Source organism: Myotis yumanensis, unplaced genomic scaffold (genome assembly GCF_028538775.1).
Source record: "Myotis yumanensis isolate MYYU_CA2020_CCGP unplaced genomic scaffold, mMyoYum1.0.hap1 SCAF_14, whole genome shotgun sequence".
NCBI lineage: Eukaryota > Metazoa > Chordata > Mammalia > Chiroptera > Vespertilionidae > Myotis > Myotis yumanensis.
In genome coordinates, this window is record NW_027223765.1 from 30,451,651 (window position 1) to 30,465,973 (window position 14,323).

The 14,323-nt window shown below is 50.5% G+C and overlaps 1 protein-coding gene across 1 annotated transcript; it reads right to left on the bottom strand.

The window, feature by feature from the left end:
• Nucleotides 1-847: 847 nt before the first annotated feature.
• On the bottom strand, nucleotides 848-13,709 carry RBP2 (retinol binding protein 2). Its single transcript, XM_070433505.1, has 4 exons — nucleotides 13,582-13,709; nucleotides 6,204-6,382; nucleotides 2,810-2,911; nucleotides 848-1,094 (listed from the first exon to the last, which is right to left on the bottom strand). Exons 1-4 carry the CDS (start codon nucleotides 13,652-13,654, stop codon nucleotides 1,044-1,046), a joined length of 405 nt encoding a protein of 134 aa, XP_070289606.1. The 5' UTR covers nucleotides 13,655-13,709; the 3' UTR covers nucleotides 848-1,043.
• Nucleotides 13,710-14,323: the final 614 nt, after the last annotated feature.

A 14,323-nucleotide genomic window follows, 5' to 3' on the forward strand; every position in this document is an offset into this window, starting at 1 on the left:
GGTTTATTTGACCATGAACCTTGTCACAGAATCTTGGGGGGCTAGCAGACCCTAGAGTACATTTGTAAACCCTAGGGTCAAAAATCACTAGTGAATACAACCCCCTACATGTGTGGAATACTTTACAGCTGGTCCCCAATGAGCTTTCAGATGATTTCATTCAATAAGGTCTTCTCCAGGGACAAAGGAGAGGGTCATTGGAGATTGTGGTGGGCAAGACCGGGGGCACCAACAGGGGGACCTGGGCACCTGGAGAAGCTCCAGGGAAGCTGAGGAGAAAGGCCCCACCTCAGCAGCCCGTCCACTGGGTTCCTGCTCTGCCACAGGGGACAGGCTGCACCTCCTCAGGAGGCTCCTCTCTTCCCCAGAGCCCACGGGAAAATCCCCCCAACTTCTCCAGGTCCCCAGCCAGCATGAGGCCCCAGCCAGGCGCTTCCCTGGCTTTCTTGCCGCAGGAACATGCGTGGCTGTGGGGGAGCACAGCTTTCCGGGAGGCCCCTGTCATGGCTGCTCAGTCAAAGTACAAACTAGAAGGCATATGCATCTTAAAATAGAATCTTGGAGAAAGGAATGTGCTATCTAAAGGAATGAATCTCAAATAGGCAATGTTCAAGGATTAGGAGGAGATACTATGTTGGCCAGAGAACATTTCCAGATAAAACAAACACCCTCCCCCGCCAAACAAACGAACTAACAGAAAACCAACAAACAGGCTAAACTAAAATATAAACAACAACAGAGCCACACAGAAAACCACAGGCAGGCAGTCACCTGTTCTGCTTGGGGATAAAACTGACAGTTCTACAAATACAGGGAGAGAGAGACAAAGGATTTCAAAGTATGGGAGTGAGTTTTGTTTTTTCTTTTAATGCCAGGTTTCAACGAAGGGAGAATATGTTTGTCACTGGTACACATTCGTTCCATGTAAAACCCATCCAGATGTCTTAACAGGCTCTGTCAGGAGTGGGAGGGTCCCCACGGCTTCGTCTCAAAGCCGGTGAAGAACCCTTCACTGGGAGAGTGGAGCAGGCCCCTCATGGCCATCACTTCTTTTTGAACACTTGATGGCACACCTGGTCACCGCATGTCAGATCCTGCAACATCAGAAAGTGGGTGAGTGGTGAACAAGCTGGGTCTTTCTTCTGCCCGGCCCCTGGCCTTCGTGTTGTCTGTGATTTGGGGGCGGGAGGGGGGGGGGGGTGGAGGGGGGGGCGACTGTAACAAAGAGGACATGTATTCTGGGCAAAGTGCATCTCATGGATCCAATCAGCTGACATGCCCTGATTTGATTTTGACCCTTGAATTGAGCTTGAGCAGCTATAAGAACGAAAAATTTGAAGAAATTACCTTCTTGGGTGGGATTTCTCCTACTTTCATGATTAAAGCAACATCACCTAATTTATAAAAGGCAGCAAAGCCATGAAGGAGAGAAGACTCTAGTGGGGAGAAGCATTCGGAAGGCAAGGGCCTAGGAAGATGCCTGCTGGTGACCCGTGTGGCTCAGCCCTGTGGGCTGCAGATAAGATGCTGTTTTTCATCCAGATAGAGCAGCGGTTCTCAACCTGTGGGTCGAGACCCTTTGGGGGTCGAATGACACTTTCACAGGGGTCGCCTAAGACCATCCTGCATATCAGATATTTACATTATGATTCATAACACAGCTTATGTGGCCTAAAAGCAGTTCATGAAGTAGCAACGATAATAATTTTATGGTTGGGTCACAACATGAGGAACTGTATTTAAAGGGCCAGAAGGCTGAGAACCACTGAGATAGAGGGAGCCCTCAAGCCTTATCCGTATCTCATGACCCTTTAAGGGAGGAGAGAAAAACACGAGTGTGGGGAGCACCAGGAAATCATCGCAGTTGACGATGAATCCATTGTCTTCACCACAGGGACCGTTGGGTATTGCACTACAATTAAAATGATCCATCATCCAAACCGGAGCAGGTAGGGAAACCCTTCCATGGAAAACAGTGCATGCCTCCCATTGGTCATCCATCAGCTGACATTGCCTCTGGAATAAAGATCCCAGGGGAGGCAAGGCTGGCTCTGAAGGGCACATGGTGACCTGAATACTGACTCTGGGACCAGGCACCTGCCTGACTCCACAGATAAATGAATGAACGATGTGCCATTAGTTGAATGAGCCATTTATTTAACAAATGAGTGACTGAATGCATGAAGGAGTGAAGAATTTTTCACTGTTTGAATGTTTGACCCATACATTGCCTTGAAGATTGAAGAATAAAAAAGTAAGCTACCTACACAGAAATAATTCAAGGATATCAGCCCTGGTACCTCCTGCACTGCTTTAGTACCGAATAACCTAAAATAGTTTGGCATCCGGTGGACACAGCTTATGACGGGACACAGCTTATGTGGTCTACAAGCAGTTCATGGGCTCCGCTGCCCCCTGTCCGTTCCACCTGCACCCCAGCCCCTCTTTTCCAAGCTCACATAGCTGTGAGGAGACCTGGGCCCACCCTCTCTGGGGACATCTTAATTCTGAGCCTCACATTTCTCTCCAGCTGCTCTTTACAGGTTCCCTGCACTTCTCCATGGATCTCAGCTCCCTCGCTCAGCATTTTGAACTTTCATTTTAACGGCAGCCATCACAGAAACGGCTGTATAGATTTCTTCCTGGAGACCCCTGAGCCAGACAGGAATGGCTTTCTGACTATGACCACACACATTGGGCTGGAGCTCAGGGGGGAGTGCAGGGCCATTTTTCTCGTCAAGGTGCCGGGCTGGATGAACAGGCAGCTCGTGTGAGCAGAGGCAGGGAGCTGGGCAGACCCGGGACTTACCAGGAACAGCTTGTCCCCTTCAACCCACTGCCTCCAGCCACGGTTCTCCTTCTCCCCCTTCTGCACGCACACGAGGACGTTGCCTTCCCAGGTGATCAGCGACTGCAATGACAAGTTCCAGCAAATCAACTGCGTGGCCTTGACTGGGACCAGACGAACGTCAACCTGCGGCTGCAGTCCGACGCTGTGCCCGGGCTCCTGCCTGGCGGCCGGGCAGAGCCCTCCGTCTCAGCCGGCCGAGACCTTCCAGGCTCATCTCCACACACACCTGCCATTCTAGCCAAACTGGCTGGCTGAGGCTGGTTCTGTCCTCTTTTAAGGAATTCTACTCTTCCATTTTATCCTATGTGACAGATAGCATTCCAAGTCAGAAGGGGGAAAGATGATGAATGTGCCTGTCTCGCGATGTAACATTTCTGGAAGGGAAAACACCTCAGAGTCTGCAGGTGAATAACAAACTGGGAAAAATAACTGTAACACATGTCAGACAAAAGACCTGCGTCCCTTCTATATAAGGCGCTCCCATAAACCAGTAAGAAAAAGATCATTAACCTCATAGGAAATTCAACTGAAGACGCCAACCCACAGCTTACATTTGGGGTGGGGAACGTCATTTGGGCTGGCCCTGCCAAGGCATTAGGAGTGAGTTAATTAAATGCTTGACCAAATAGAGCAGGCTAGTTTTTAAGTCGATAACTTTGTACGGCCCTCGGATGATGTTATAAATATCCAGATGGCCCTGGGCAGAAAAATGGTTCCCTCCCCTGTGACACAAGGAAAGTAAAACACAACCCTAGCAGATGGCTTTCAAACCTAAGAAAAGACAATCGACTTCACTCATGATAAGAGAAATGCAAATGAAGGCTTTTTTGATACAATTCATCTCACAGTCAAAGATAAAAGAGTGATAACACACTGCAGAGGGGCGGGCACCCTCCTAGGTGCCTGATTGGCTCACCCACCCCCTGTCACCCCTTCAGGCTGAAGGGTTCCAGTGAAGTCACAGGAAGGAGGTAGTGCCCAGGGCACCTGCTCTGTGCTGATTCTCTTGGGAACAGCCCATTGCGGGAGACTGGGCAAAGTCTGTCCTGGGTACTTCTCAGTCCCCACTGGAGAGGGAGAGCAAGAGTGAGAGCCAGAGCGAAAGAGAGAGAGAGAGAGAGAGAGAGAGAGAGAGAGAGAGAGAGAGAGAGAGATAGCCCCAACTGTTTGCTGTGGGCAAGCAGAGACAAAAAGTAGAAAAGGGGATTCATTCTCATTCATATTCTCTCTCTCTCTCTCTCTCTCTCTCTCTCTCTCTCTCTCTCTCTCCCTCTCCCTCTCCCTCTCCCTTTCCCTCTCCCTCTCCCTCTCCCTGCAGGGCTAAGAGCTGATCCTGGGGAGAGTAGGGTCTGAGGGAAGCGGAGAGGCAGAAGGAAAGTGGGTGTTAACTCAGGGAATCATTTGAGTCAGAAAGGGCTGAAAGAATGCCATTCATTTCAGGAAGAGGGCGTTCTCCGCCATCCATGGTGATGCAAGAACTAGTCAGAGAGAACAGGTCTCTTTCTCAACCAAAACGCAAACACTGGGGGAAATGAATCATTTTCAACTGAAATTCTGCACCAATTTTCCTGTGAATTCTGGTGTCTGATGCATGGGCCCTCCAGCAGTTCAGAAAAGCCTTGTGGATCCCTCAGCCTCTCGGGTGGGGCTTCGCAGGGGCCGTCCCCGGGCGTGGACGCTGAGGCTCTCATGCCAGGTCCGCTCTGACGGAAGCATCTCCAAAGTGCTTTTCATTTCCGACTTCTTTAGCGAGGGCACTGAATATAATTCAGCCTCGACGTGATGGCTGAGAGGACAGTGCCGCAGGACGGCGTGAGAAATAAAACGGGCCCCGCTCTCGTGGCTTGGATGTCAGTAGCAAAGAAGGATGACAACCTTCCCTTCCAATCCCAGGGAGGTGACAGAGCTCATGGCCCTTGACTTGGGGAAGCGCTGAGACCTCCAACTTTTGAAAGAGCTTCTGGAAGCAGGAGAGAAGGGGGACTCTGAGGAAAGTGGGGTGCCTGGCGAATGAGGAAGGGCAGGGTGGAGGGTCCTGGCACTGTGAGGGGCTGGCCTCTGCTGGGGGTGATAACATGGGTACCTGGGGATAGGATACCCAGCTCACCTCCCCAGCGTGGGAGCCAGGGCAGAGGTCCCAGTGGCTGCATTGGCACAAATGGGGTGGGTGCTATGAATATTCAAGCTGCCCACCCTCATGCAAACTACACGGGCACGGACAGTGAGCAGCCAATGGCAGTCGTACCAAATGACCGACCAGAATCCCTTTCCTGGACTGTGTGACCCCTGGGGTCCTTATATGATGCAAAGGTTGGGGTGGGAGGATTCTTCACTTCGACTGAGATGAACTTTCTCCCCATTCCTACGCATGGGGACTGACCAGGTATAACTGGATTTGGAAAAGCAAAGGCAGGCGCACGGAGTGTGAGTGTGAACACCGCGACAATCGCTCACCAGGCCCTGATACCACGTGGTGACTCTGGAGGAGAGGGGACAGCTGTTACCCTTGCCTTCCCTACCTACACCCACTGCCCACTGCTGCTTGCACTCTCTGCCTTATTTACAAACGGCGCCTCTGGGTGAGGGCCAGCCTCCTCTGCACTCCAGCTCCTGCACTTGGAGATAACACGTGAACTCAGGGCTGCTCGCTTTCAGAATCTTCCCTATACGCACGCCACTCAAGCACATGGCAGTCTGGCCTTCAGAAGCCTGGGGATTTGCTCCATTAGGTACTGGGAGTTAGGGTGACGCTGGCCCAGAGCCAGAGACTTGCCCGGGAATTCTGGAAGTTCCTGGGACGGGAGAACTCTGACTTCACTCAGTGCACTGAGTGTTTTGTTTGCTATGCACTTCATTCTTCTTTAAAAAATAAACCAGTGGGGCTCACCTAAAATGGAGATATTTCATATGAAAACCTATGAATTCTCAACATCTCTTGGGGAAAAACAATCTGTGAACATGAGGCATCAGTCCCTCGTGGCAGTGTGTGGCGTGTGGCTGGTGCTGAGCAGGCTAGCCCCGCCCCCCCCCCCCCCCCCCCCCCCCCCCCGGAAGCTACCCTGCTCAGCTCACAGGGCGGAGTCCTCCCTACGACATCCCACCGGGCCCTCTTCTCATTGCCCGCCAGCCCATGCCAGACCCTGCAGGGGCCGCACCCTCCAATCGCTCCTTTGCTTGTAAGCTTAGTGCAGAAGCTAGCTTGCCCCTTCCTCCCTAAGATAATGTTGCTTAGTGCTGGCATCATTAAGTCCATTCTGGTCCCCCTTCCAGGTTGTTGCTGTCATTTTCCCTTGGTGAAGCCAAATAGCCCCTCCGGAATGTGCACATGACAACCGCCCGGCCAGCTGAGTACCTTCACAACCCGGTTGTCCAGGCCCTTGGTGTGCTCCTCAAACTCCACTCCAACGGTGAAATCCAGGTCATAGTTGCGGAATGTGCTGTTGGTTTTCGTCTTGAAGTTATCGCCGTCCTGCTGAATGATCTTCGTCTGAGTCAGGCGGACTGCGATCTTGCGGGTGGCGAAATCAATATCTGTTGGCAAAGGGAGTGTTGGAGGTTCTGATGTGCTCAGCCAGACTCATTCATTTCTTTAACAAGGCCAAGCAATCAGGACCGGAGACACAGGGCAGGGCAGGCCCCATTTCTCTGCCTAAGCAGGAAACAACAGTTGTCTTACACACGACCAGTTTGGGCAGCTCAGTCAATTGTTGGGGAGCCCTGGTGGCAGGGGGAGGTCACAGGCAGGGTCATGCCTGAGCTGCAACTCTCCAATATGCGTTCATGTACACACATACACACACACACACACACACACACACACATCCCTCCATCACAGCAGCTCCATTCTACTTATTTGACATATTGGGTTTCTTTTGAAGAGTTTGCTGAACATACGACTTCATGTTTTAAAAGAAAAAAGACTGTTTAAAACTCACCAGCCTAGATCATAGGCAAAGATGAAATTTGTTATCGTCTACCAGCAGGGAAGGGTACATATAAGCTTCCATTTTTAAAGCAGATTAGGAGCTTACTTACGTAGGCTGTTCTCCCTCCCTCACCAGCTTTAAGTACTCCAGATACTGTAGACCAGTGGTCACCAACCTTTCGGGCCTCACAGACCACCAGTGGTCCTAGCACCACCGCTTGGCAGCCGCTGCTGTAGACACTCAGTGAACACTTGCTTTGAGATTTGCTTTATTGTTTTTAAGGAAAAGATGGCCATTTGTTTATATTTTTATTATGAAAAATTTCAAACAAACAAAAGTAGAGAGGAGAGTACCAGGAACCCTACACTCATCACCCGGATTCAACAATTACCAAGATTTTGCTGCATTTATTCATCTACAGCTTTTCTTTGTCCCGATACTTTAATGGAAGTCTTACTCATCTCTTAGAGACCATTAGGAAGTAAAAGGGAGCATGCCCTTCAATGGAGTGTTGCATTTCCCAAGCTCTGTACTTTACAGTAAAAAGCTAAGTGCTGCGTGCACCTCCTTGCTAACCTCTGGTTATACATAACCCATCCTTCAAGCCAAAAGGGCGCTATCTTTGTGGAATCAACCTAGGAACGGAGGATAAGTCTGGAGCTGCTAAATGTGTTCCTTTGCTGTGAACATCATTAAGCTCTTGGTCTCTCACCAAATCATATTTGACCCCCTTTATGCCTGTAAATTCTCCAGTAAAATGGGGGAAAGATGGCTTCGCTCACAGTTATTTAAAGTAAAAATTCACTTAAAATAATGACAAAATGCTTTATCACTCCAAACCTTGGCCTTTTCTGTTTTGGTCAAACCCAGTCTGGAGTGAAATGTTTGGGCCACACTTACACATCCACCACCCCACGCTGTCCAAGGGCCCGGACTCTGAAGAACAGTCGGATGGCGGCTGATCTGCTCACTTGCATGGCCCTGGCCCGTCACATGGACATTGTGTCAGCTTCCTCACTCCACGGTTTGGCCAGGGGGGAAACAGCTTTAGCTTTGGCCCTCGGTGCTGAGGCCCATGCTGGGCCACACCCTGCTGCTGGCACCGCAGGTGGAGTTGGAAAGAAAAAACCAACCAACAACCAACCAACCAACAACCAACCACAGGTCACATATTAACCAGATGAAACAAAGAAGGCGGCTCCTCCAGGCAAAACTACTCAGAAAGAACTGGGAATTACAGAGGAATTCAGAACCGAGGTGTTTGTCAGAGAACAAGCCCATTTTCACTGCCCAGATGTGGATAGCAAGGCCCAGAGACATTAAGTGGTGGGTTCCGAGCTACTCAGCTGGGCTGGAGCTCCCAACAGTTTGCCTACAAATGCATTCCGTGTATCAGTCACAACGAAGGCTTTCCCAACAGAAAATATTGCTTGTCCTTGGCTGCTTAGAAAGGTGGATCGCAGTTTAAAATGCCTATTGCTGGGGGGACCGGCTTGTCCTGGAAATAGCATCCCTACTCAATCTTTCTGACCGGGGCCAGCGGAATCTTGTTAGAGGCTCTATGCAAATGTGATCAAGCACCACTTCTTCTCTGGATTGAAAAATGGCCTGGCCTCTTGGCTACCCTTTAGCGTTTACACAGGCCAGTTAATCACGCCACCTCTGCTCCACTCTGGGGAAGGGAGCCGTGATATTTCTAATCGAAAGGAAGGTTTACCTGCAGCTGTAGAACACACGCGTGCACCCACACACAGGTTACAGAAACACTTCCCCTTTGTACTCTGCAGAGAAAATTATTTTCCTGCTATGGTATTCTAACACCAGGGTTATCAAGTATGTTTTATCTGCTTCTCTGGATGAAAGGTAGCTCCGAGCCTGATTTACAGCTGGGTGAAATGAATTTCTACCTCAGGGGAGAAGGTCCAAAGGCAAGCTAGTCCTGAATAATATATATATGGCTTGTAGCTGCCGCAGAAGAAAAAACAACAACACTGAAGTGACTTTATTAAAAGCATACTTTTCATAACTGCATTTTGAACAATGCAAGCCATAAAGGTGAAATATGTGTATGCTACTCAACATTAAAATGCTTTGTAATGTTATTGTGAAAAAAGCTAGAGTTGCCGGCTAAAAGGGCAGGGCGCTCTTTGTAAATTAAAGAACAGAGATTGCACACATATTCATCACATGAAATCTGAGACCCATTCCCAGTGCACCTGTGATGGGCTTCAAACCTGGACCCTTCATTCTCCCATCATCAGCTCTTCGAGGCAATTGTGAGCAGCAGTGTGGAGGAGCAATCCTCTCCGTTCTTCCATGCCATTTCCTCCTCCGTATGACACATTTAGAGAAGACTTGGCTTGGCCCCCTGCCTGCCTCCTCTCACTCCTCAAGGACATTTTCAAATAGGTTTCAAACTTTCTCTGGCCAGCAGAGGCAGGCCGGAGACCTTGGGATGCCTCCCTGCTCCCCTTGCTCTATTTTACCTTCTCACCTGTAGGCTACTACTCCCCACTGGGAAGGGGCCAGGATGGAGGAGCTGCTGGTACAAGCAAGGAAGGGCCCAAACTTGCCTTCACCTGGGTCTCTGCCACCCCCAGCACTTTCCCTGTTTGAAAGTGCAACCAGGTACCATGTGGTTTGTACAAAGGCTTTGGCAACGACCTCACTGACTTGTGAGCGCCAGCAGGAATCCAAATGTTGTGACGCCAACTCTTCCTTGGGTCATTAGACAGTCTGTCTTCTTTTTTTCTTCCTTCCTTCCTTCCTTCCCTCCTTCCTTCCTTCCCTCCTTCCTTCCTTCCCTCCTCCTTCCTTCCTTCCTCCCTCCCTTCCTTCCTTTCTCCCTCCCTTCCTTCCCCCCTCCCTTTTTCCCCCTCCTTCCCTATCTTCCTCCCTTTTCTCCAGCCCATGGCACTGCCCCAGCCCAAGCCACCATCACGTTTTGCCTGAACAACGTAACAGCCTGCTAATGGGCATCTCTACTTCCACTCACTCACTCACTCACTCACACACTCATTCATTTACCGAGGGACTCTGAGTAGCTCCCATGCAGTTACTAAGGGTCCTGCCTGTCTACTTAGGTGTCCCCATCCCAACAAACTTGGCGAGAATGAAGCCTCCTCCCCTAACCCTAGGCCTAGTACCTCCTCCTGGAACAGTGCTGCAGAGAGAGCTTGGGTGTTAGAACCAGACAGGGCTCCTGCCTGCACTGCAGCATTTCCCAGCCACAGGTGACCCCAGGCAAGCCCCTTCCCCACTTCCCTGGGCTTCCGATTCTTCCCCTCACGAGATGGAAAGCATTCCTTCCATCTTCCCCCCGACTCCACCCTGTGCTCTGGATCGTGTACCCATGTGCCAGTTTTAATACTCCACTTGGATGCATAATGAGCATCTGAAACCAAAGTATGGAAAGCAGAATGCTGCACGCATGTCCCCTGCCCAGCACCCCCGTCTGAACTCACTCCTCCCCAGGCCTTCCCCATTTCAGCCCATGGGGTCGCCACCTTCCCAGTTATTCAGCCCTAAGCCTGGGGGCCATCTTCACTTCCTCTTGCTTCATATTCATCTGCAAGCCCTGTCACGGGATCTGTCCTCTTTTCTCCAGCCCATGGCACTGCCCTGGCCCAAGCCACCATCATGTTTTGCCTGAACTGTTGGGTGTCAGCCTGCTAATGGGCATCTCTGCTTCCAGTCTTGCCCTCCTGTGATTCATTCTTCATACTGTAGCCATAGTGATCCTTGCAAGAATAAGATAGGTTAAGTCTTCCCATCATAAGGCCTGACCTGCCTCTGTGGACTGATCTTTCCTTGTTCACCACACTCCCAACACACCAGCCGTCATATGGTTCTCGACCATGCCCAGAGCCTTTGCACGTGCTGTCCCCTGTGCCTGGAATAATGCTTCTCAGCATTTAAGCTTCGGCTTCGATGTCACCTGCTCAGACAGCCTTCCCTGACCACCTGTCGTTCTCCACCCCATCATTCCTTCTTATTTTTTTTAAGCACTTACCACTACCTACAATCATCTTCATCCTGAGATTTCCAGCCTTTTTCATCCCATGGCACACATAAATTAATTACTAAAATCTGCAGCACACCAAAAATTTATTATATTTTTTGTTGATCTGACAAAAATGTAGGTATAATTTTTATTGATTTACAAAAAATAGTAAAAATAGCAATTACCTCCCTTTTTTGCTGCAAAGTGACTTTAAAAAAAAATCAGGTGCCTATACTTGTACATAAAGATTTCTGTTACAAAAAAAAAAACACAACAAAAAACCAATCAGACACAACCCGATCCAGCCGGAAGGAGGACCTCAGGACATGACACTTTTCTCAGGGTAAGTGAGTTTACCAGCTGCCTTCCTTTGCTGTCAAAAAAGAATCTGGGGCCTCAAGAAAGACCAGGTGCCTCGGAAAGCAGGAGAGGAGGTGCCCTTGACCCTTGGCACTCCTTTGAACAGTTAACGACTTCGATAATTTGGGGCAAAACCAAAGGTTGGCATGACGTGTCACTTGGTGGGGCCAGCAGCTGGGTGTGGGGTGAGTCACTGGGAGCCTCTCATTCCCCCGGAACCAGCAGTCAGGCCCGCAGAGAAAGCCAACTCCCTGACGCTGGGACTAACGCTAAGAAAGTGACGATTCTTTGGCAGGAAGTGGAGTTATACCTCACGGTGTTTACATATCTGGGACTTGCTGAGACCTCCATGTGTGTTCTCCCCTAATGCCAAGGACCTCGTGCCCCCAGCCGCAAGTCAGGCAAGCTCAATGGGCTTGTCAGCGTCGGAGCAACAGCCCCTGCCTTGCAGGGCGGGTGTGGAGGAAATTGCACAGATCTGCTGGGCTGTAAGAGACAATAGGCATCTGATACCAAAGATACTGGGACAGAGCTATGCAAACAACGCATTCCCAGGGTGGGAACCCCTCCCCCACGCGGAGGCTGCACACTGGTGTGGACGAGGCCCCAGGAAGGCTGTTTCTAGAGAGAGAACTGGCAGCGGGCCTTGCATCGATCCCTTCCTCCCGGGGAGGACAGAGGGCGGGGACAGAGTGGCTGGCTTCTCACCTTAAACCTAGAGAAAGGATATCAGGGGCCCACCCTGCAGGGCAGAAACTAGACGGAGGCTGGATTTTATACCCAAAGTCACCGCAGCACTTTTCATTCTTTAAAAATCAGCAGAAAAAGACACCAAGTTGCTTTCTGATGATATTTCCCCGAATCCGCTTGTTTGGCAGGCTGCTCAAAGCTGGCAGCCCCCAAAAGGCCCTCGTTAACGCGCTTCCCATCGTTCCACTGCCGACATCTTCCGGAGAAACAGGCAACGCTGGTGCTATTTCCCCTACTCGGCAGATGAGGAAACCGGTTCTGAGAAGGTCAGGGTCAGAGGGAAGCCGCAGCTATGTTGGCCGCTCTGGCTCGCTTTCCTCCTCTGATGCTCTTGCTCAGAGCTAAGCTCCAGACCATTTATTTGCGCACAGATAGAATCGGAACTCAGCTCCTATTGCTCACTCAGGGCACTGAAAGCAGGTGCGACAGGGTTAGGATTTTTGCCTCCCACCTCCTCTTCCAAGCACAGGGTGTCCCTACGAATGTATACACGCTGTCCCAGCTGCTAGCTCAATTTTGAAAATGAAATGCATTTCAATAAACACTGCCTTTACCATTATTCAAAGTGCGTGCATCCATTTTTGGGGATGCCCTATGTATTGAGGTAAAATTCTGGTCACCAGGAGGAAAAAAGCTACCCAGTGTTGGAAATATGTTCAATGTACACGAAGCAAGTTCTATAAACTGTCGAACATGTCACAGCCCGCGTTGTTCACACACTGGAAATGTTCATTAAGCTAGAAGTTAACTGCACACACAAGACCATGACAACCGTTCTTGATGAGACTTCCCATCCCCATATCCAAATCCTCGGGCCTCCGGCCCCACCCGCGGCCACTGTTCTCCTGTTCTGTGTGGGCGAGTTCCAGCCAGGAACTCCTCATGTGGAGGAGATGCTACCGCTGGCTAAGGTGAGCGGGAGGCCGGTGCAGGATGAAGTCAGGATGGGCAGCCAAAGCCTCTTGCTCAGTGCCCGGACCATGGTGGCTGCCCAGCAAAGTGAGCTCCCCTTTGGCAGGCCAGTCCCCCTGGCTTCCAGTGGCTTCTGCCCACCCCACGAGAGATCCCACAAGAGAGTCTGCTCGGGACACATGCTAATTGAGCCCCTGGCGTGGAGTCTATTTCAGAAGTCAGATAAGCAGTACCACCTGGTTGGACGTCTATGACCAAAGCCTTTCCTGGCCTCTGCGGGCTTGCTTTTCTCTAGCCCTGAAAGATTTGTTAGCCACTCCTATTCTCTTCCCACGACAAGACTGACAAAAGGGCAACGCAGGGTCATTGGTGGATAATATCGGGTCCAACCGGCTGTTTAAGAGATGGCAGTCACAGGAACGTGAGCTACTGCATGATCCTCTCAAGTTTGGCTTTGCTCTTGTATGCATATGTATGTATGTGTGTGCGTGCGTGCGTGATTGTGTATGTGTATCCTCCATTCAGTGCATTTTTTCTGTGTACCACGTACTACGCTAAGGACATTCTAGACACAATCTCATTTACTACTATTCCCAACTTGCAGAAGAGGAATCTGAGCCTCAGGGAACGTGTATGATGTGCCTGATGTTACATAGCTAGTAGGCGAGGAGTGAGACCTGCACTTAGATGCGTGAACTCCATAGGGGCACTGTCCGGAGGGCCAGACCACAGTCCTTCTGAAGCTGTCCTCCCTCTTCCGCCCCCAGCCACCCCCTTACCCAGTGCCTTCATGTAGCCTTCAAAGTTGTCATTGATCTCCATCTCCCAGGTTCCATTCTGGTCCTTCGACATGGTGATGGCCTCTGGTTACCGTGGTGCGTGGTGCACGTCCAGGAGCAGGCTGCAGGGAGAGCGTTTTGAAATGAGTCACTTTTATAGCCTAATGGGTTGGGTTTATGGCTCTGAAGATAACAGGTTCAAAGGTGATAAGCACAGCCCAGAGGAACTTTCCTTTCCTTTTCAAAGTTCAGAAGGACTACAGGCAACCCATGGTCAAAGTCCTGGCCTGGGCCAGCATGGGTGTCCTGGTGATGGCCACATACACCTGGCCCTGGGCAGCTCATTTTTGGCTGGCTGGGCTCCCACAGAGTCCCTGGACCCACACAGAACACTCCATTCAGCACCGGAAGAACACAAAGACCCAGTACCCACCCCCACATGCACTACAGGCCACAGCACCTAGGCCTCAAACTTGGGATCTGTCAGCCACATAAGCACTTCCACTTCCGGTCTGGCTGATGAAGCCAAGAAGATGAGCACTCACACCTGTGGAGCTCTACTGTACTCTGTGCTGAGCACTGTACTTTCTTCGTCTTGTTTTATCTTACACGAGCTCTGAGTTGTTTAGCTATCTCCATTTTACAGATGAGAATAGATCAAGGAGGTTAAATCACATGCCTAACAACAACTGGTAAGTGGCTGAGCTGGGATTCAGACCCAGGCCTGCCTGGCCCCAGAGCT